The sequence below is a fragment of the Salvelinus namaycush genome, chromosome 21 (genome assembly GCF_016432855.1).
Source record: "Salvelinus namaycush isolate Seneca chromosome 21, SaNama_1.0, whole genome shotgun sequence".
NCBI lineage: Eukaryota > Metazoa > Chordata > Actinopteri > Salmoniformes > Salmonidae > Salvelinus > Salvelinus namaycush.
In genome coordinates, this window is record NC_052327.1 from 37485159 (window position 1) to 37506176 (window position 21018).

At 43.6% G+C, this 21018-nt stretch overlaps 2 protein-coding genes across 3 annotated transcripts in view; both read left to right on the forward strand.

Annotated features, from left to right (window-relative positions):
* The window catches only part of cry2 (cryptochrome circadian regulator 2), a 42684-nt gene extending 31163 nt beyond the window's left edge, over positions 1-11521 (forward strand). Inside the window, exon 11 of one of the 2 annotated variants that reach the window (XM_039017663.1) lies at positions 11438-11521. The gene's annotated coding sequence lies outside the window, so the exon portion shown is untranslated. Of the gene's footprint in view, positions 1-3426; positions 3539-11437 lie in introns of those variants that run through there. The other variant, XM_039017664.1, reaches the window with a different exon arrangement.
* LOC120065885 (C-Jun-amino-terminal kinase-interacting protein 1-like) lies at positions 1715-20322 on the forward strand. The gene is made up of 12 exons (XM_039016929.1): positions 1715-1794; positions 3427-3538; positions 4585-4926; positions 11438-11531; positions 12087-13118; positions 13450-13525; positions 16232-16398; positions 16887-16990; positions 17163-17273; positions 18304-18374; positions 18601-18699; positions 18855-20322. Exons 1-12 carry the CDS (start codon positions 1715-1717, stop codon positions 18925-18927), a joined length of 2361 nt encoding a protein of 786 aa, XP_038872857.1. The 3' UTR covers positions 18928-20322.
* Positions 20323-21018: the final 696 nt, after the last annotated feature.

The following is a 21018-nucleotide window of genomic DNA, read 5'->3' on the forward strand; positions in this document are numbered from 1 at the left end:
ACTTACCGATATGTAATGACTTATATTGATTAATCAACAATCAATGAACACTTTTAAGGCCTGAGGTTTGTTTATTTAAGGGCTCAGATCAGTTATAGCTATAGAGGTTAATTATGTCTTACTGTGCAGGCCAGTTGTAGTCGGTGAGGAGGAGGAGGTTTAACAGTGCTTTGTTGACCAGCAGTAACACTGACGTGATCTCCTCAGAGATCACATCTAATAGCCAGAGTCCTCTCTCTTTCTTTGTCTCCTGATATCCACTCTGATAGAAACAAATGCCTGTATGGTTGTGTAACATCCTCTTACAGTGAACAGTAGAAGAGACATGGATGCGGGACAAACAAGCTAAAGGCTGTCTTTTAAGTACCATTTTGATATCTGGTAAAGACTTGTCCCAGTGAAACTGAAATTTGAGTTTCCATGTACAGTATAATTATCCTGATCTGTAACTTGATAAACTAAAGACCGAGGGGGGTATTGTGATGAACACAGGCCCAGTTTAATTTACATGGCACAACAGTAAAGTAAATGTCACACTTTCATAGTGGGATTTTACCTGCTGTATCTGGTGAGGGTCAATGCTTGAGTTGATAGGAGTTAGTGTAAGTGTATTCACTTTATAGGAGCTGCATTTTACAAGCCCTGCATGTGTTAGTGGCTAGCCAGTGTTGTAGTGTGTATACATGTCATGACTTGTCCATAGGGACAGCAAATCACATTATTTTAAACATGATAGACTAGACGTATGTAAGCTGAAAATGATCTCTGCTGCACCGTTACACATATCACAGTTTGTTCAGGGCATGAACCATACTACACAACAACACAGTGGAACCCATGATGTTCTAAGGGCCAGGGACCTTCCATGTCCTCCCTCCTCAGATCAAGATGATGAGAAGAAGACTCTTTCAGCAGCAGCTCCATTGATCCTGGCAGTCACCACTTCTCTTCCTTTAGCCTGCCCCGGTCACCACTTCCCTTCCTTTAGCCTGCCCCGGTCACCACTTCCCTTCCTTTAGCCTGTGTATGGCTGGCTGTCCTGTGGAGGAGGAGGCAGGCAACCTGAGTAGAGCTGCATCGATCCAAGCCCTCCATCATACAGGAGGCAGGGCCTTACAGGAGGAGACCCTACCCAGCCAGGGTTGATGGGCTGGGGCTAAGAGGGTGAGTCTCTTCCCCTCCCCAGTTTCACTACTCTCCATCAGGCAGGGCTGCACCTCCCCCATCCCATCATCCCCCAGTCATTATACCGGACCAGAGGGGGAACACAAATACAGAGACAAGTGCCTCGGTGGAGCCAGTGGTGAAGACGAGATCTATGCTGTGTGGAAAATGAGCTGGTCTATCTTTTGACTGGATCCCTCGGTGTTTGTTTATTAGGATGCCCCTTCTTCCTGGGGTCCACACAAAATAGAGAACATGACAACTAACAAAACACTGATACACTGACAGAGAAGGAAAGTCAAACACATTTTAAATACAATGATATACAAATTATACAAACAATAGTACAAATAAAATGTGTGCGTGTCCTCTGTGTTGTGGTGCTGATGCTGTAGTTGATGTGTTGGCCAGAGTGGATGGCGAGTGAAGAGTCTGGGAGGATTGTGAATGATGCTCTGTTGAAAGGAGAAAGTGCTTTAATTGCCTGTTGAATCGATCACTTCCTTGTCCCTCTGCCTGCCCTGCTGATGTTACTCTGCTCAGTCTGGCCATGGAGTACAACGAGGATGGAGTACAGTGGTTGGGAGAGGAGGATAGAGAGAAGTGGATGGAAGACCAGTGGGAGAAATGGTACAGGCTGCACTTCTAGAGTTAAACCAGGGTTGTATTCATTAGGGCAAAACGTAACAAAATGTTTTGCAATGGGAAAACAAAAACAAGTGTTTTATTTTTGGACAACTTCAAGTGGTTCCATCCTAGTTTCAGTCCGTATTTTCCATTTGGTGCCTAATTAATGTCTCAGGCAGAGTTATAGACCTTTACCTGTGGTAAAGATACTGTGCATAGTATCATCAGATGGTTATTTTCCAACAGGGTAACAACACAACCCAGGATGCCTTATTTGGGGGCTCCCGAGTGGTGCAGTGGTCTAAGACACTGCATCTCAGTGCAAGATGCGTCACTGTAGTGCCTGGTTCGAATCCAGGCTGCATCCGGCCGGGAGTCCCGTAGGGTGGCGCACAATTGGCCCAGCGTTGTCATTGTAAATAATAATTTCTTCTTAACTGACTTTCCTAGTTAAATATAAAATATAAAGCATTATGGTGTGAAATCTGAGAGATATTAGCGGTTGTAGGATATTATGTCCAATGTCCAACTGCTTCCTGGAAAACCTCTACTATGCTATAAGTAGGACGCTTTAAAAAGTTGTACTAGGAAATGTCCACACTACGTAAACAAAGTATGTGCCGTAAATGCTAGCAGCTTCTCACCTAAGGTAATTAATTACAAGGCCGGAAGTCAAAGGCATAGAATTAACATGAATTCAGTGTATAACATTAGTAGCTTTGCATAACATACCGATTCATGTATTTCCTAAGTATAGTATAATATCTGTAAGTATAGAATTACAGATAACTAGTTTTACAAAGTCGGTTTCATATTTGTTGTCATGCTTTTCTGCACAATGCATATGAGAAATGAAGATAAACTATGTTTATGCTGTGCAGCTCTTTTTGAACATTTAATCTGGGGTGTATATACATCTCGCAACAGAAACCGTTTACTGTTTAAAAACCAAACGGAAGCAAACAAAACGGGGACGTACCCTATCTGAATTTGTCCAGTAGAAACTCTCGTTTTCCGTTTGCACCATAAGAAATTTTATGCAACAGAATCGGCGTAATGAATACACACCTGGTAAGCAGAGGTGTGTAGTGAAACTCTGACTGGTGTAGTAATTGAAGAACCGCCTAAGCAGGACATGCAGCTGCCTTGTGTTTACTGGATTAGCAAACCAGCACCTTTGCCATAAATCCAGACTGCTTGGCAGTAATGCTCTATGCTAATATACATGGAGGTCATACTAGTCTCTCTCTCTCTCTCTCTCTCTTCTCTCCTCTTCTCTCCTCTCTCTCCTCTCTCTCTCTCTCTTCTCTCTCTCTTCTCTCTCTCTCTCTCTCTTCTCTCTCACAATTTTAATGTGTTTTAGGGTTTATTAGAGCATTTTGATATCGTCACAGATGGTAGTTCTCCTGGTAGTCCACCTGGCATGTAGACTAGAAGTATAATCTGGCGGTACCTTACTATGACTGCCATTATAAAATGAAAGTATGACTAATCTGCAGACAGACACGCCTGTGTTTACCCTTTGATTGATGTGTGTGACGTGTTGTGTTTTCACCCCTCTCATTGATGTGTGTGACGTGTTGTGTTTTCACCCCTCTCATTGATGTGTGACACAATGTGTGTGTGTGTGTCCAGGCTGACTCATGACATCAGCCTGGAGGAGTTTGAAGACGAGGATCTCTCCCAGGCCACAGAGATCACTGACGAGGCTGGAGCAAGCCTCAACTACGACAACCTTGACTCACAAGTAAGATAAACTACATGTACACACACCAGACCTGGGTTCAAATACTGTTTCAAGTTGTCAATTGGGCTGGGTTTTGCAGTTTTGCGACTTATATTGGTCCGTTATGCCAGGCAAGCTCAATCAAACACAGATCAAGTCTTTGCAATTATTTCAAGTAATATTTGAACCCAGTTCTGGGACATGCAGCCTCAAGCTCCTCTGCACCTGCTTCCCTCCACTAACTCCCCCCGACCTCCATTCTACCACAATGCACTCTGTTTGACTTGACTCTGCTGCAGTCTACTTTTCATAATATGAATATTCGTTACAGAGCGTTGAGACGTTGAGATAAATGTTGCTCCCATCGTGTGATTTTATTTTGTGACTGAGAATGAGAGTAGCTGCAGCGATAGAAGAAACAGAGCAAAGTCCGGAGTAGGCCAAAGTCACTTATCAGATGAATGATTGCAGACGGGGATAGTCCTGAAACGCATGTAGTCCAGAGCTAAGTCGATCTAACATATGACACGTCATTACAGACTGGCCTTCAACATTTAGCCATGCAGAGACCTACAACACTAGCTGCTAGGGAGAACTCTCATTTTAATATCAGTCAAATGGAGACTTCAGACCAGGCATTCGCTTAGGGGAAGGTTGTAGGAGTTTTAGGATGCCATTGATGTAGCCTCCATTAGGTTTGTGTACATCTTAATATTGTGTGGTTAATGAAATGATTCAGTATTAACATTATCATTAGATTTGACATCAGTTTAAAGACAGTCAGGGTGTTACACAGTGCTGTTGTATTCCTCACAGAACAAAACAATAGCCCTGCCCTGCCTGTGTTTGTTTTCAGGGAGGTTTATCCTGCTACAGTATGATTGGATTAGAATAACATTACAGTGAGCATGAGAGAGAAAGAGCCACAGACTCTGCTGATGTCATTGCTGAGCGCTGATTGGCTGGCTCCGTCTCTGCTCTCTCCCCCTCCCTCCCTCTGCTCTCCTCCTCACTGAATCATTCTCTCTCTCTCTGCTGCAACGCTGCTGCTGTCTGGATCTTCCCAGGACCATGTGACGTGGCCAGCCAGTAGCGAGGCGGGGAAGGCAGACGGGCGGGGGTTTAGGGAATTGCAGGCGGAGATGATCCACTTGGAGCTGATCGATGCTGAGGAGGATATCCAAGAGGAACAGGAGCACTGGGGCCTGATCCATGGTTCCCAAGACGACCACAGGCTCAACCAGGAAGAGAGAAGGGCCATTGTTTTAACGCCTGTCAGACAGAAACAGCCTAATGTGATAGAATCAGAATCTGCGGAACATCGGGTCACTATGGATACGTACAGGCCCAAGAGACCAACCACCCTAGCACTGTTTCCACAGGTGCAGCCTCAGCCTCCCAGCACTCAGGTGGGGGCTGTTTGTTTCTACGCTGTGAGGACACGGATCATCAGATCATCCGTTTGGTTCAAATAATGTTGGATTAGATACAGAATATGTTAAAATGTGTATCTAGGCAGTAGAGGTCAGATCATAGATCATATTATGTCTGTTTGAATGATGAGATTTGACAGGATAGGATCTGTATAGGGGAATTGTAGAAGCTAGCAGCATCTGAGCACCAATATACAGTAGAGATTCTGCTAATGTTCTCCTCTGTGATTCCAGATCATCTGTTTGGTTTAAATCATTCATGGGAGATCAGATAGAATGGGATCTGTATCGGAGGCAGTTCCCCAGGCACCGATATACAGACTTGTCATGTAAATGTCTGCAGTACAACTTAATGTCCTTGAATGAAAAGGATGATCAGTTATCATGCTTTGCTACCGTGTATTTGGATATCATAATGCTGGAACTCTTGTGGTTCTCAATCAAGGCGTTGTAGTAGAGGGAACGTTCAATCATGTGATACTGAATGGGCTTTTTCTCCCTCCATTTGACGGAGCCATGGTTTACCGCTGTGTATGTAGCATACGCTCCTGTCCTTGGTCTTTGCTGTCTGAAAATAGAACTGTCCTTCTGTGAGTCTGTCAGCTTCCCTGTCAGCTGAATGGCAACAGACAGGGAAGTAAGGGTGTGCTCACCAGTGATAACGATAGAAAAGGACAGGTCAGAGTCCATCAGTGTCAGTCCAAGGATAGGGCTGTTTACAATGATAGTCCTATGTAGAATGGGTAAAGGAATGAGGATCATCTTTCATCCCTTGCATCTTGTTGATCTGTAGAAGATCTTTGATCTTCCCCTCAGAATACACCTCTTGCCAGAGTGCTATCCTGTAGGCTAGCTAGTATTTATCGTGACTAAACAGGGTTTGTTGACTGAGTGCACATTGAAGTTCGACTGTTTCATCTTTCACCTAGGCTATTAGTACAATTCTTGTCATGTGTGTCCAGTATGGAGCCTAAGAATGAAATGAACTCACCCTTTCCAGCTATAATCAGTTATGACCATCTAAATAATCAGTTGAAACCAGTTATAATCAGTTATCACCAGTTGTTAAGATGGTAAAAAGAAAAAGTCCAGAAAATCTATTTCACAAGGACAACCATGATGAGCACAATGTCTTTCTGAGTATGTGTTGAAATTCACAGAAGATCAGGAAAGATCAGGATAAGGTAGTATGACCAGATGTAGGATAATAACCTGCTCCAGTATTCACTGCCAGGGTTCCTTCAGATAACCTAACATCACTTCCACGTCTGGGGAGAGGACCTGTGTGTGTGTGTGTGTGTGTGTGTACTGACGGACTGACTGACTGACTGACTGACTGAACTGGGTTCAAATAGCACTTGAAATCCTTAAAATACTTCAGCTGTGCTTGTTTACGCTTGCCTGGTTTAATGGACCAATAGCATAGTCCCAAAACATCAAACACCGCTCCTCTGGCACTCTAGGCAGACTAAAGCAAATGCTAAACATATTTGAAAGATTTCAAATAGTATTTGAACCCATGGCAACATGGTCCATGAGGATGATAGAGGGATGCCTGTGTGGATGCTGTTCCTCAGGCAGTGTAATCCCTAATTCTGTCCCTGTCAGTCCTGGTCACGTCTCTGTGTGGCACGGCCTGAACTCTGCTCCTGAGCCCTGCTGCTGCTGGTGAGTTGTGATCTCACCCTGTGTTGGGGTTGGAGAGGATTAGGCTTACCATGTTTTATGTCTCACTCCTACTCTGTCAGAGTGGTAGCCTGGTACAGACAGAGACACTTCATTCATAAGGAGCTAATCTCAAGAACTGTGGAAGCTTGATTCAGACTGCCTGCTCTGGTCCCAGATCTGTTTCTGCTGTAGCAAGACCCCACAAACTTGTGCTGTAGCAAGACAGCACTTAGCCTGGTCCCAGATCTGTTATCTGAATGTTGGCACTGCCTATTTTCAGATCCCCCTCGAGATTAAGTGTCTATATACCACACCCAGTCAGGTTTATAATGTGTTCAAGTACATTGGAGGATTTAGCGTTTGTTTAGACTAGAGAGAGGGACTCCCAACCAATATGTCACCATGGCTGTTGCCGTCACTACGTGTCCCACCTGGTTACATCAGGCTGTTGTGATGGATGGGTTGAGGTGTGTGTGTGTAGCCAATGGAGCTCAAGGCAGTTCAATTATCATTACAGCCATCATAGTTGTTTATTTCAGCTGTGCTTTCATAAGCCAAGCCACTTATGTGATCATGGATATTTGACATGGCACCTACACAGACTGTATAGACTGCTGCTACCAGACTCTTATTATGCTAAATACTGCACAATTTAAACACCCCCCCCCTTCCCTAAAACATGTGTAAGTATTGGGCTATAAATTGTGCCTTTCTGTTTTATGCTGATGCTAAAATATGTATTCTATTCAACTGAGACATTTACTTTATGTTCGTATTCTTATCTTGTATTATTTATTTTGCATTGTCGAGAAGGAACCTGCAAATAAGCATTTTGTTGGACATTGTATAGCACGTGTATCCCGTACATACGACTAATTAAACTTGAAACTATAGAGATTCCACTCTTAACTGTGCCAAGTGATTTGTTCAAGATCTCAAAAGACCTGTATCTCTCAGAGGAAATATGTCTAGGCTGTAACGTGGGCTAACCTGGTTATGTCGGTGCCATGACTCAGATTACACAGTCGATGGTTATCAGCTGCTGGGGTTGCTGTGGACAGGAGGAAGGAGGGTGAAGTCTTCCGGAGGGGGTTTGTAAAGCTAGGCTCAAATGATGAGTAACCTTACCGGAGACGTGAAGACTTGTTAGCTACCAGAGGGCCCACACAGTAAGTATTGAGTTTGATACCCGGTGGATTTCATAAACTCCAAAATGCCTCTCCTTTATTTCATAAATAGAACCAATTCTTTACGATGAACATTTCAACATCAAACTGTTCTATCAGCACACACACACCAAAGAAACACATACACACTCTCTCTTTCCCCTGGTTCTGGGGCAGGGTAACCATGGTAACCGTGCCAGTGCCCGGCAGCAGCAGCTGTATCACCACAGTGAGTCAGCACCATCACTGTGAATGGTCTCTATGACAGACAGTGAGCTGTGTTAGTGTAGGAGCCTTGACTTCCTCCTCTTCACTGGCTCATTCCTGATTCATCTTCCTGGCAGATGGATCTGATTGTGGTGGTGTGTGTGATGTCATCAGGGCTTGGTTAGTCTCGCGCAGAGCCATATATTTAGATGGGTTTAGATTTAGGTGGATCTGGTTCTTCATTCGGCTGCAGGAAGCCTGGAACTGAGGCTAGGGCTGGGTATATGTGATTGGAAACAGACAGTCATTGATCGTAGTGCTGCTTGGCTAAAATAGCTGTTGTCTGGGCTGGGTGGGACTGGGCTGGGATGGGGGGGCTGGCTCTCTGGTAATAATACAAAACAACACTGAGGCTTTCTAACAGCCACTCCTTTGTGAGTGTGTGTATGTGTGTGTGTGCGTGCACTGTACACACATTCCCCTTGCTAACGTGCAATTGTTAGAAAATAAAATTGATGGCCTACTATTAAGATTATCCTACCAAAACTGTAACATCTTATGTTTCACCGAGACGTGGCTGAACGAATAAATGGACAATATAGAGTTGGCGGGATTTTCCATGCATCGGCAGAACAGAGACGCTACCTCTGGTAAGACGAGGGGTGGGGGTGTGTGTCTTTTTGTCAATAACAGCTGGTGCGCGATATCTAATATTAAAGAAGTCTCGAGGTATTGCTCGCCTGAGGTAGAGTACCTTATGATAAGCTGTCGACCACACTATCTACCAAGAGAGTTCTCATATGTATTATTCGTAGCTGTCTATTTACCATCACAAAGCGAAGCTGGCACTAAGACCTCTCTCAACCAACTCTATAAGGCCATAAGCAAAGAAGAAAATGCTCACCCAGAAGCGGCGCTCCTAGTGGCCGGGGACTTTAATGCAGGCAAACTTAAATCAGTTTTACCAAATTTCTGCCAAATGTGCAACCAGGGGGAAAAAATCAGAGACCACCTTTACTCCACACACAGAGATGAATACAAAGCTCTCACCTGTCCTCCATTTCGCAAATCTGACCACAATTCTATCACTGGAATATGTCCCGGGATTCATGCAATGGCATTGAGGAATACACCACCTCGGTCATCGGCTTCATCAATAAGTGCATCGATGATGTCGTCCCCACAGTGACTGTACGTACATATCCCAACCAGAAGCCATGGATTACAGGCAACATCCGTATCGAGCTAAAGGCTAGAGCTGACGCTTTCCAGGAGCGGGAGACTAATCCGGATGCTTATAAGAAATCCCGCTATGCCCTCAGACTAACCATCAAACAAGCAAAGCATTAATACAGGATTAAGGTTGAATCCTACTACACCAGCTCTGACGCTCGTCGGATGTGGCAGGGCTTGAAAACTATTATGGACTACAAAGGGAAACCCAGACGAGCTGCCCAGTGACGCGAGCCTGCCAGACGAGCTAAATGCCTTTTATGCTCGCTTCGAGGCAAGCAACACTGAAGCATGCACGAGAGCACCAGCTGTTCTGGATGACTGTGTGATAACGCTCTCGGTAGCCGATATGAACAAAACCTTTAAACAGGTCAACATTCACAAAGCCGCTGGGCCAGACGGATTACCAGGACGTGTACTCAAAGCATGTGCGGACCAACTGTCAAGTGTCTTCACTGACATTTTCAACCTCTCCCTGACCGAGTCTGTAATACCTACATGTTTCAAGCAGACCACCATAGTCCCTGTGCCAAAGGAAGTGACGGTAACCTGCCTAAATGATTACCGCCCCGTGGCACTCACGTCGGTAGCCATGAAGTGCTTTGAAAGGCTGATCATGGCTCACATCAACAGCATCCTCCCGGACACCCTAGACCCCTCCAATTTGCATACCGCCCCAACAGATCCACAGATGACGCAATCTCAATCGCACTCCACACCGCCCTTTCTCACCTGGACAAAAGCTCTAGCTATGTGAGAATGCTGTTCATCGACTACAGCTCAGCATTCAACACCAAAGTGCCCATGAAGCTTATCACTAAGCTAAGGACTCTGAGACTAAACACCTCCCTCTGCAACTGGATCCTGGACTTCCTGACAGGCCACCCCCAGGTGGTAAGAGTAGGCAACAACACATCTGCCACACTGATCCTTAACACTGGGGCCCCTCAGGGGTGTATACTTAGTCCCCTCCTGTATTCCCTGTTCACCCACGACTGCGTGACCAAACACGACTCCAACACCATCATTAAGTTTGCTAACTACACAACAGTGGTAGGCCTGATCACCGACAATGATGAGATGGCCTATAGGGAGGAGGTCAGAAACTGGCAGTGTGGTGCCAGGACAACACCCTCTGCCTCAATGTGATCAAGACAAAGGAACTGATTGTGGACTACAGGAAAAGGCGGGCCGAACAGGCCCCCATTAACATCGACGGGGCTGTAGTGGAGTGGGTCGAGAGTTTCAAGTTCCTTGATGTCCACATCACCAATGAACTATCATGGTCCAAACATACCAAGACAGTCGTAAAGAGGGCACGACAAAACCTTTTCCCCCTCAGGAGACTGAAGATTTGGCATGGGCCCCCAGATCCTCAAAAGGTTCTACAGCTGCACCATCGAGAGCATCCTGACCGGTTGCATCATCGCCTGGTATGGCAACTGCTCGGCATCTGACCATAAGGCGCTACAGAGGGTAGTGCAAACGGCCCAGTACATCACTGGGGCCAAGCTTCCCGCCATCCAGGACCTATATAATAGGCGGTGTCAGAGGAAAGCCCATAAAATTGTCAGAGACTCGAGTCACCCAAGTTATAGACTGTTTTCTCTGTTACCGCACGGCAAGCGGTACCGGTGCGCCAAGTCTAGGACCAAAAGGCTCCTCGACAGCTTCTACCCCCAAACCATTAGACTGCTGAACAATTAATTAAAAATCATCACTGGACAATTTACATTGACCCCCCCCCCCCCCCTCTTGTACACTGCTGCTACTCGCTGTTTGTTTTTTACCAATGCATATTCACTTCGCCCCCACCTACATGTACGGATTACCTCAACTAGCCTGTATCCCCGCACACTGACTCGGTACCGGTGCCCCCTGTATATAGCGTCATTATTGTTATTCTTATTGTGTTACTTTTTAATAGAACTTTTTTTTTGCCTACTTGGTAAATATTTTCTTCTTCTTGAACTGCACTGTTGGTTAAGGACTAGTAAGTAAGAATTTCACGGTAAAGTCTGCACTTGTTATATTCGGCGCATGTGGCAAATAATGTTTGATTTGATGTAATGTTTATCAAATTAAAATGTATCTCTCTCCCCCGTCTCTCTCTCTCTCTCCCCCCTTGTCTCTATCTATATACCCCCTTCTCTCTCTCTCTCTCTCTCTCCCTCTTCTCTCTCTCTCTCTCTCTGTCTGTAATATCATTGTAGGACAAGGACACTATTAACAACAATTCGTTTGGAAAGAAGGACACGTGGAAGGAGAATGTATCAAACTCCAACTCCTCCTCCCCCCACATAACAGGTGAGAAGGGGATATCCACTGGTTTATACCATAAACATGTACTGGTAGACAGTACCTGTTTTTAGAATAATACCAACATCAACTTTAAACAAAGCAACAAAGTTTGATTTTGCAGAAGTGAAAGTATTAAGGAAATTAATACTTTGATGAAATTTGTCTAGACATGTTTTATTTCATGTCAATGAGCACAGAGTAATTGCACATATTGTAGCCAATGCGACAGTATTTCATTATACTCTAATCCGCTCATTCCTTCATAAAATGACTAGGCCTAGACTACGACTTGAACACTCATCACAGTCATAATGCTTAAAATGCGCAAGAAATAGAACATTTAAGCCCAGCGGCTTCTCAATATTCTCATATTTCTATATGACAGAACATGTTGGATTCGAAACCCACCAATGGCTCTCATTATGAAACTCTATACAGTATGCAGAATGGATCTTATTATTACTGTAGCCCTTAATAATCCTTCACTGTAAAGTTTGGTGACTAATGAATAATCTTTTGTTTGTGTTGTTGTTGTTGTTGTGTGCCTCGTTTGTGTTAAAGGGGATCCCACTAATGAGCAGGTGAATGACGAGGCTGTCCAGCAGCACAACGGTGACGGCTCTGTGGCCAAACCACCACCAAACAGAGGGAAAGAGCAGGCAGTCAAGGCACACAGCAAGGACTACTCCACGTTCATCTCACACGGAGTTACAGAAACACGGGGCCGACAGCGAGACGCCAAACAGCGGAATAAGAAGCCCTCTGCTGCTCCACACAACCAGGTTACAGCAGCAAAACCCAAAGCAGGCAGCATGAGAGACACGGCTGTGGAGGGGGAAAGGAATAGGGATAGTAGCAGGGGGCGAGGAGGAGGACCGGGGCGAGGTCAGGTTCGGGGGTGCTGCCAGGAGGAGGAGCGCCAGCCAGAGGCCACCGAGGAGATCTACCTGACCCCAGTACACCAGAAGAACCCTGACACTGACCGTGACACTGACTGTGACCGTCCCTTCCTGTCTCAGAGCAGCGAGGGCAATCGCATGTCTATCAGCTCCGATGCAGAGGGACCCCCAGCATACCCAAACACCACCCTCCCTGACCGAACAAACCCCTCCATCAGCGAGGAGGATGAGGTCTACCTGCACCCCTCTGCACCTCCTCCACGCTCCTCCTCCTCGTGCCTTAGGCCATCCGTCAGTGAGGGAGGGGACCGGGACAGGGGGATGTGGGACAGGGGCTCTAAGTCTAAGGGGGGGTCGGGGGCTCTGTGGACTGCACACACTCAGAGCGCCGAGGCTGATGGCCTGTCTTATGACTCTGTCAAGTACACCCTAGTGGTGGACGAGCACGCCCAGCTAGAACTGGTGAGCTTGAAGCAGTGCTACCATAGCTACATTGAGGACAGCGACACAGAGACGGTGTATGAGTCAGCCAACGAGGAGGACTATGAGGTGGATCACAGCGAGCTGAAAAGAGAAAGGAGAAAGTCATCACGCCTGTCCAGGGCTTCTTCATCCTCTGAGGCAGGTGTTGGCGGGGGACCTCGAACACGCAAGTTCCTCAATGTGTTTGTGAACGGACGTTTACACTCCTCTGGTGAGTTCTGTGACCGGCTGCTGCCATCCTTTTTTAACATTTTAGTTTTAAACCTTTATTGAACCAGGAAGTCTCTTGGGATCAATAACCTTTTTTCGAAGGAGACCTGGCTTAAGGTTATGCTGTTTCTCAGTTGTATTGCAATTTCATTGAAACCATATTTGTGAAGGAAGAGAGCTAAGATTACCACTTACCACAAAGGAACTATAAAGGTTAAAGAATGACCAGATTCAACATGATTCAAAGACCAAAGTCACTCCTGTATCAGGATTTTTGGACACTATTAATGTGATAGTGCCGTGAAGCTCCTCTCCTGCCTTGTGTCCTCCAGGTGCAGAGTCCTTTGGCCTGTTCTCCTGTGTGTTAGACGGGGTAGAGCAAGAGCAGAGCCACAGAGCTGTGTTCAGGTGAGACATTGTTTGGGGTTACTCTGTACAATAACCTTCATGAATATGCCATTATACAGTGCATTCTGGAAACTATTCAGACCCCTTGACTTTTTCCACATTTAGTTACGTTACAGCCTTATTCTAAAATGGATTAAATAGTTTTTCCCCCCTCATCAATCTACACACAATACCCCATAATGACAAAGCAAAAACAGGTTTCAAACATTTTTACAAATGTAAAAAATAAAAATTAAAATTAAATATCATATTTACATACACTACCGTTCAAAAGTTTTGGGTCACTTAGAAATGTCCTTGTTTTTCATGAAGACATACATGAAATGAGTTGCAAAATGAATAGGAAATATAGTCAAGACGTTGACAATGTTAGAAATACTGATTTTTAATTGAAATAATAATTGTGTCCTTCAAACTTTGCTTTCATCAAAGAATCCTCCATGTGCAGTAATTACAGCCTTCCAGACCTTTGGTATTCTAGTTGTCAGTTTGTTGAGGTAATCTGAAGAGATTTCACCTCATGCTTCCTGAAGCACCTCCCACAAGTTGGATTGGCTTAATGGGCACTTCTTACGTACCATACGGTCAAGCTGCTCCCACAACAGCTCAATAGGGTTGAGATCCAGTGACTGTGCTGGCCACTCCATTATAGACAGAATACCAGCTGACTGCTTCTTCCCTAAATAGTTCTTGCATAGTTTGGAGCTGTGCTTTGGGTCATTGTCCTGTTGTAGGAGGAAATTGGCTCCAATTAAGCGCTGTCCACAGGGTATGGCACGGTGTTGCAAAATGGAGTGACAGCCTTCCTTCTTCAAGATCCCTTTTACCCTGTACAAATCTACCACTTTACCACCACCAAAGCACCCCCAGACCATCACATTGCCTCCACCACCATGCTGACAGATGGCGTCAAGCACTCCTCCATCATCTTTTAATTTTTCTGCGTCTCACGAATATTCTTCTTTGTGATCCAAACACCTCAAACTCTTATTTGTCTGTCCATAACACTTTTTTCCAATCTTCCTCTGTCCAGTGTCTGTGTTCTTTTGTCCATCTTAATCTTTTATTTTTATTGGCCAGTCTGAGATATGTATTTTTCTTTGCAACTCTGCCTAGAAGGCCAGCATCCCGGAGTCGCCTCTTCGCTGCTGACGTTGAGACTGGTGTTTTGCGGGTACTATTTAATGAAGCTGCCAGTTGAGGACTTGTGAGGCGTCTGTTTCTCAAACTAGACACTAATGTACTTGTCCTCTTGCTCAGTTGTGCACCGGGGCCTCCCACTCCTCTTTCTATTCTGGTTAGAGACAGTTTGCTCTGTTCTCTGAAGGGAGTAGTACACAGCGTTGTACGAGATATTCAGTTTCTTGGCAATTTCTCGCATGGAATAGCCTTCATTTCTCAGAACAAGAATAGACTGATGAGTTTCAGAAGAAAGTTCTTTGTTTCTGTCCATTTTGAGTCTAATCGAACCCATAAATGCTGATGCTCCAGATACTCAACTAGTCTAAAGGCCAGTTTTATTGCTTCTTTAATCAGGACAACAGTTTTCAGCTGTGCTAACATAATTGCAAAAGGGTTTTCTAATGATCAATTAGCCTTTTAAAATGCTAAACTTGGATTAGCTAACACAACGTGCCATTGGAACACAGGAGTGATGGTTGCTGATTATGGCCTCTGTAAACGTGTGTAGATATTCCATTAAAAATCAGCCGTTTCCAGCTATAATAGTCATTTACAACATTAACTATGTCTACACTGTATTTCTGATCAGTTTGATGTTATTTTAATGGACAACATTTTTAGCTTTTCTTTCAAAAACAAGGAAATTTCTAAGTGACCCCAAACTTTTGAACGGTAGTGTAAGTATTCAGACCCTTTACTCAGTACTTTGTTGCAGCACCTTTGGCAGCGATTACAGCCTTGAGTCTTGTGCTACAAGCTTGGCACAACTGTATTTGGGGAGTTTCTCCCATTCTTCTCTGCAGATCATCTCAAGCTATATTCAGGTCTCCAGAGATGTTTGATCAGGTTCAAGTCCGGGCTCTGGCTGGGCCATTCAAGGACATTCAGAGACTTGTCCTGAAGCCACTCCTGCGTTGTCTTGGCTGTGTGCTTAGGGTCGTTGTCCTGTTGGAAGGTGAACCTTCGCCCCAGTCTGAGGTCCTGATACTTATGCAAATAAAGTATTTTTTATTTTATTTCTATAAACCTGTTTTCGCTTTGGCATTATGGGTTATTGTGTGTAGATTGATGAGGAACATGTTTTCTTTAATCCATTTTAGAATAAGATTGTAACGTAACAAAATGTGAAAAAAAAGGAAGGGGTCTGAATACTTTCCAAATGCTCTGTACATGGGTTCTACATATATATGAATGCATAAAGCAATCTTACACAGGGTCCTCCTTCAGGAGCTGACAAATGCATTAAAGATTCATTACGTGGATAAACATCAAACACAACATCATAATGGTCTCACATTTAGTTAGTGTCCTCATGTAATCACCACCTCGTTAGTAAGATATTCCATTCTCGCTGTGTTTCATTTGCCTCCACTATGTAGTGGTTTTCCTTCCCACTGTGCTCCTGCTTGCTCTTTGGGTGTAGGCTGGGTTACTGTAAAGCACTTTGTGACAACTGGTAAAAACGACTTTCTAAATACATTTGATTGATTTATTGATTAACCATGCTGTCTGTGTGATTGACAGGTTTGTCCCTCGCCATGACGATGAGCTGGAGCTAGAGGTGGATGACCCCCTGCTGATGGAGGCTCAGGCTGAAGACCTGTGGTGTAAGGCCTACAACATGAGGACTGGGGCCAGCGGCATCTTCCCTGCCTACTACGCTGCCAAGGTCACACAGGAACACAGCAAAGGTATCAAAAATGGTTTATTTCATCCATTACACTGTTTATTATTGTTTATTTAATCCATTATACGGGCTCTGAACATAGCAAAGGTAATGCCATCGATACACTTTGGGCATCAATGTTTGGTTATAGGATCAATAAGGTTATTCTAAGAAATGCCTGAAATTAATTAGCCTGAGTGCCAGTCTGTTCATGCTCTCTTGCCAACTCCTTGCCACTCACTGTCATGCCAAACATGTTTGCCAGTTGGAGTTTTGGCACGAGTGCACGAACAGGATAGGATCTTTAAATAGCATTAATTACTTGGCTTTGAATGAACCTCTACTGTATACTGTGCTGTTGAAATTAAATCTGTGTGGACCAGCATTGAATGTTATTGAACTTTGTCTTTGCCCTCGTCTTACCCAAATAATTCAGCTTCTCACTGCTATTAATAGCAGTATGTAATGCTCCTAACTGTAAATCAAACCGTTCTCTCCTCTTATATCAATTAGATGACAAAGATGACTGGGTTGACAGATTCCGTGTAAAGTTCCTAGGCTCTGTTAACGTACCGTACCATAAAGGCAACGATGTGCTTTGTGCTGCTATGCAAAAGGTAGAGTATTACCCCCCCCTAGTGGTGGGCTGGAGTTTCTAATCTAAACCCTCCTTTCACAGTCCTTATTTGGAATAATACAGAAGGAATGTGATCTGGAAGCTAAGTGTATTTACAGCCAAGTAAACACGGTATTTGAATCTGACTATGTTGGTCCTGTTTCTGTCAACAGATTGCTACCAACCGCCGGATGACCATGCAGCCTCCCTCTACATGTGTTCTGGAGATCAACATGAAGGGGGTGAAAATCATAGTGCAAGATGAATGCAGGACCTCGGAAAGAGTATGTCTTCTCTTATACCCTAAAATGCCCTTATTCCATGACTGCTAACAACAATATGTGTTCACAATGCTTCACTGTTATTAGTTTATGCAACAGTGTTCAAGACCCAAGTTTCATTTGGATTAGCTAGATAAACATTTTTATTTAACTTTTATTTAAGTAGGCAAGTGAGTTAAGAACAAATTTTTATTTACAATGACCGCCTAGGAACAGTGGGTTCAGCTCGGGGATTCGATCTTGCAACCTTTCGGTTACTGACCCAACGCTCTAACCACTAGGCTACCTGCCACCCCTACATGTTGTGGTATGGAATGTTGTAGTCAGACCATAGTTAATCAATCCCACGAGTCATACATATATTAGTCATATTGCAAAATACAATTCTGGAGTGTTTCTGTAGCTGTGGAAGCTACGGTGTAACTAGACCTTTTCAAAACAGTCTTTAGTGGAAGCAGCAGTCTGTTAGCAGGGTGGACACTGCCAGTCTGTTAGCATGGTGGAGACTTCCAGTCTGTTAGCAGGATGGACACTTTCAGTCTTTAGTGGAAGCAGCAGTCTGTTAGCAGGGTGGACACTGCCCTCGTGAGGATGTTTGGGATACTGTGGTAGCTGGTGACATAACCACACTCTTGCATAATGACCACTCAGTTTTAAGACTTTTTAATCCTCCTCACTCGTGGTGCACCAGCAGTGTGCCCTTTTGGACTGGCTTACTGTATGAACAAGCTCTCAGACACAGACCATAGAGTCTCAGCCTAATATTAGGTTATGTTTTTACTGGTATGGCCTGCGTGTCAGTCTGTTTCTGATGATTGAATTGCCATGCCAAACATGAGCAGAAACAGATGGGCTTCCATGCTAGTATGATGCATTCATTCAGGCCCATAGCCACTGTACCCATAAAAATAGAATGAGTAGGCTACATTCTATGAGTATTTGTTCTAATTCTAGAACTGTACTGTCTCTGACATCACACGCTAGTGCAGGAACTGACCGTGACTATCTCTAATCTCAATGTATATTTTCACAGGGGGATAAGTGCTTTCACTTTTTTCAGCTTAAGAACATCTCCTTTTGCGGCTGTCACCCAAAACATAACAAGTGAGTAAATTAACTATCATGACACATGCTAAACTAAGGAAGTAATTCAACTTAAAGCTTTACGAATACAGAACGAAAGCAGATTCATTGCATAAAGAAATATGGGTGTTTAAAAAGCTGTAACTCAAGGATGCAAAGACTAGCAACTGAGAGTTGCTTCTCAACTCTAGACACTGTATCTGGAGCATATTGCATCATGTCTCTCCCATTGCTCTCTCCCATCCAGGTATTTTGGATTCATCACTAAACATCCTGATCATCAGCGGTTTGCTTGTCATGTCTTCATGTCAGATGACTCCATGATGCCACTAGCTGAGTCTGTTGGGTAATCTCTCGTCCTTTCTCTCTGCCACCCCTTCTTACTATCCACATATGCTAATGAACATGTACATCACACTGTTTATATAACACATTTTTCTATAAAAAAATGACTACTGACTATTTGTACCTAACTCCTCTTTGTTGTTCCTGTACATATAGGAAAGCCTTCCAACTGTACTACAAGGAAACTGTGGGCTACTCCTGCCCAACAGAGGACATCTTCATTGAATAGCGTTCTCTCAATAGTATATTTCTCCAATATTGTGTCATGATGAAACAACTTGCATGATGGATTTTAAACTGCATTGAATGGTAACGCTTTGGCCGCCTCCTAAAATAAATCTTTACAATATGCCAGTAAATAACCATTTAGTAATACTGATCTGCAACACAATCTACTTGGTGCAGCTTTCGACTCACTGCCATGTTTCTACAGAACAAACATGTCTACAGAAATACCCAAGCTAAAGCATTACCAGTCCCATCCAAAAGAGCATACATGTATCTTCCTCACAAAGGTTATTGGCCAAAAGTACAGTACTGTTAACTGTAAAGTGTGCAGCCAAATGTGAGGACGGGTACTACAGTACAAAGAAACCAACAAGTAGTTACAGATCACACTCAATATCAAGATAGAATATGTTTATGTGGCTTTATGAGCTATTCCAAATTATATGAGATGACTATCAAGTCACCTGGAAACCTCGTCTCTGTACGGAGGAAGACAGTGGCAGTGATTTCAATCTGTCTACGTGTCCCTGGACTGTTTTTAGTGTCACACTGTTTGATTTCAGATTCAGTTAGTATGTATGTTGGAAAGTTTATTTATGGATTAATTGTCCATCACATCATAACAGGCTTTAAATGAAATGCAGTCCGTCAGTGCATTCTCACCAATTATCTATGTGAAAATGACCTCTGACTAGGGCTTGTCATCTATCTGCCAATACCAAAAAGGTGAATTAACTCTTATTTTTTTACTGTATTGAAAGGAATGTGATTTCAATTAAGAAATATAAAATAGTCTGTTATTGAAGAATCAATGTATATTGGTGGGTAAGCAGGTGTAAGTTAAGGATGGTATCCTAATAACATTGTTTTCCTACATAATTCAATCACGCTCTATCACATTATATTTGTGGAAATCTATCCGGGTGACCCTTGAAAATGACAATCTACAGACAAAAAAAGCCCTACGTATTAATACTTACTCCGAATGTAACTTGGAAACAATGTTTAGCCAAAATTGTGAGGTGGAATTACTGTATAAGGAAAATATTTCAACAAGTATGATCTTGGCGTCACTGTGGTATTACCACTTTAAAAGTCATCCAGAAGGCACTTGTTCTTAAATCAAAACCACAAGTAGTGCCTATTTTCTAATGATTGTGATTACTGTTTACAGTATGTATTTCCTTTTTATTTGAGATGGTTCTCCTGGCACTGTGGGACAGATGTATTTACCTGTACAATAGAAATATGCTGTTTGTCAATGAAATGTCCTACAGTAGGTTTGATCAAACCCAGTGTGTATTGCATGATATCAATGTCAAACAAAACAATGTAGAGAAAGACACAGGAGGTCAATTCTTGTCATTAAATCTGAAGGTGTTTACATCTTCTCTGAAACTCAGTCGGGGTGTCAACTTACTGTTGAGAGTTAGACTAGTAGAATACACAAGGTGCCGTTTTGAAATGTGGTTGTGCATCAGCAGTTTTCCTCTTGCTATGTCAGTCACTCAATTAGCTCATGTCAGCTAAAAAAAGGTTTGATTGGTAAATAATAATCTAGCGACCAACTATCTAAACTTGTAGTAATCATGGTCGAATTACCGACCGGGGTGCCCCCGTTGATTTTCTTAGTCACTGTCACTCGGATATCATATTAAAACTGCAAACATTTCTCTCCGCCCCATGGACAAATGAGTAGAAATGCAGGAATATAGCTCAAACTTTTTTCTTCGCTATCAAGGGGTGGGGGTTATAGATAGATATTACAAGGTCAATAATAGATTTAGTCTGTCATTGGGAGGATGTGTGTTATAGGAGGGGGGTTATAGATAGATATTACAAGGTCAATAATAGATTTAGTCTGTCATTGGGAGGATGTGTGTTAACAGGAGGGTGGTTATAGATGGGGTCAATAAGAGGTTTTGTCTGTCATTGGGAGGATGTGTGTTAACAGGAGGGGGGTTATAGATGGGGTCAATAAGAGGTTTTGTCTGTCAGTGGGAGGATGTGTGTTAACAGGAGGGGGGTTATAGATGGGGTCAATAAGAGGTTTAGTCTGTCATTGGGAGGATGTGTGTTAACAGGAGGGGGT

Bases quoted from the DNA above. Each gene is read 5' to 3' on its own strand.
- LOC120065885 (XM_039016929.1), top strand. From the start codon at position 1,715: ATGGAGTACAACGAGGATGGAGTACAGTGGTTGGGAGAGGAGGATAGA. The intron at 13,526-16,231 runs GTGAGACATTGT...TGTGATTGACAG, and splicing joins AGCCACAGAGCTGTGTTCAG to GTTTGTCCCTCGCCATGACG. The intron at 16,399-16,886 runs GTATCAAAAATG...TATATCAATTAG, and splicing joins CACACAGGAACACAGCAAAG to ATGACAAAGATGACTGGGTT.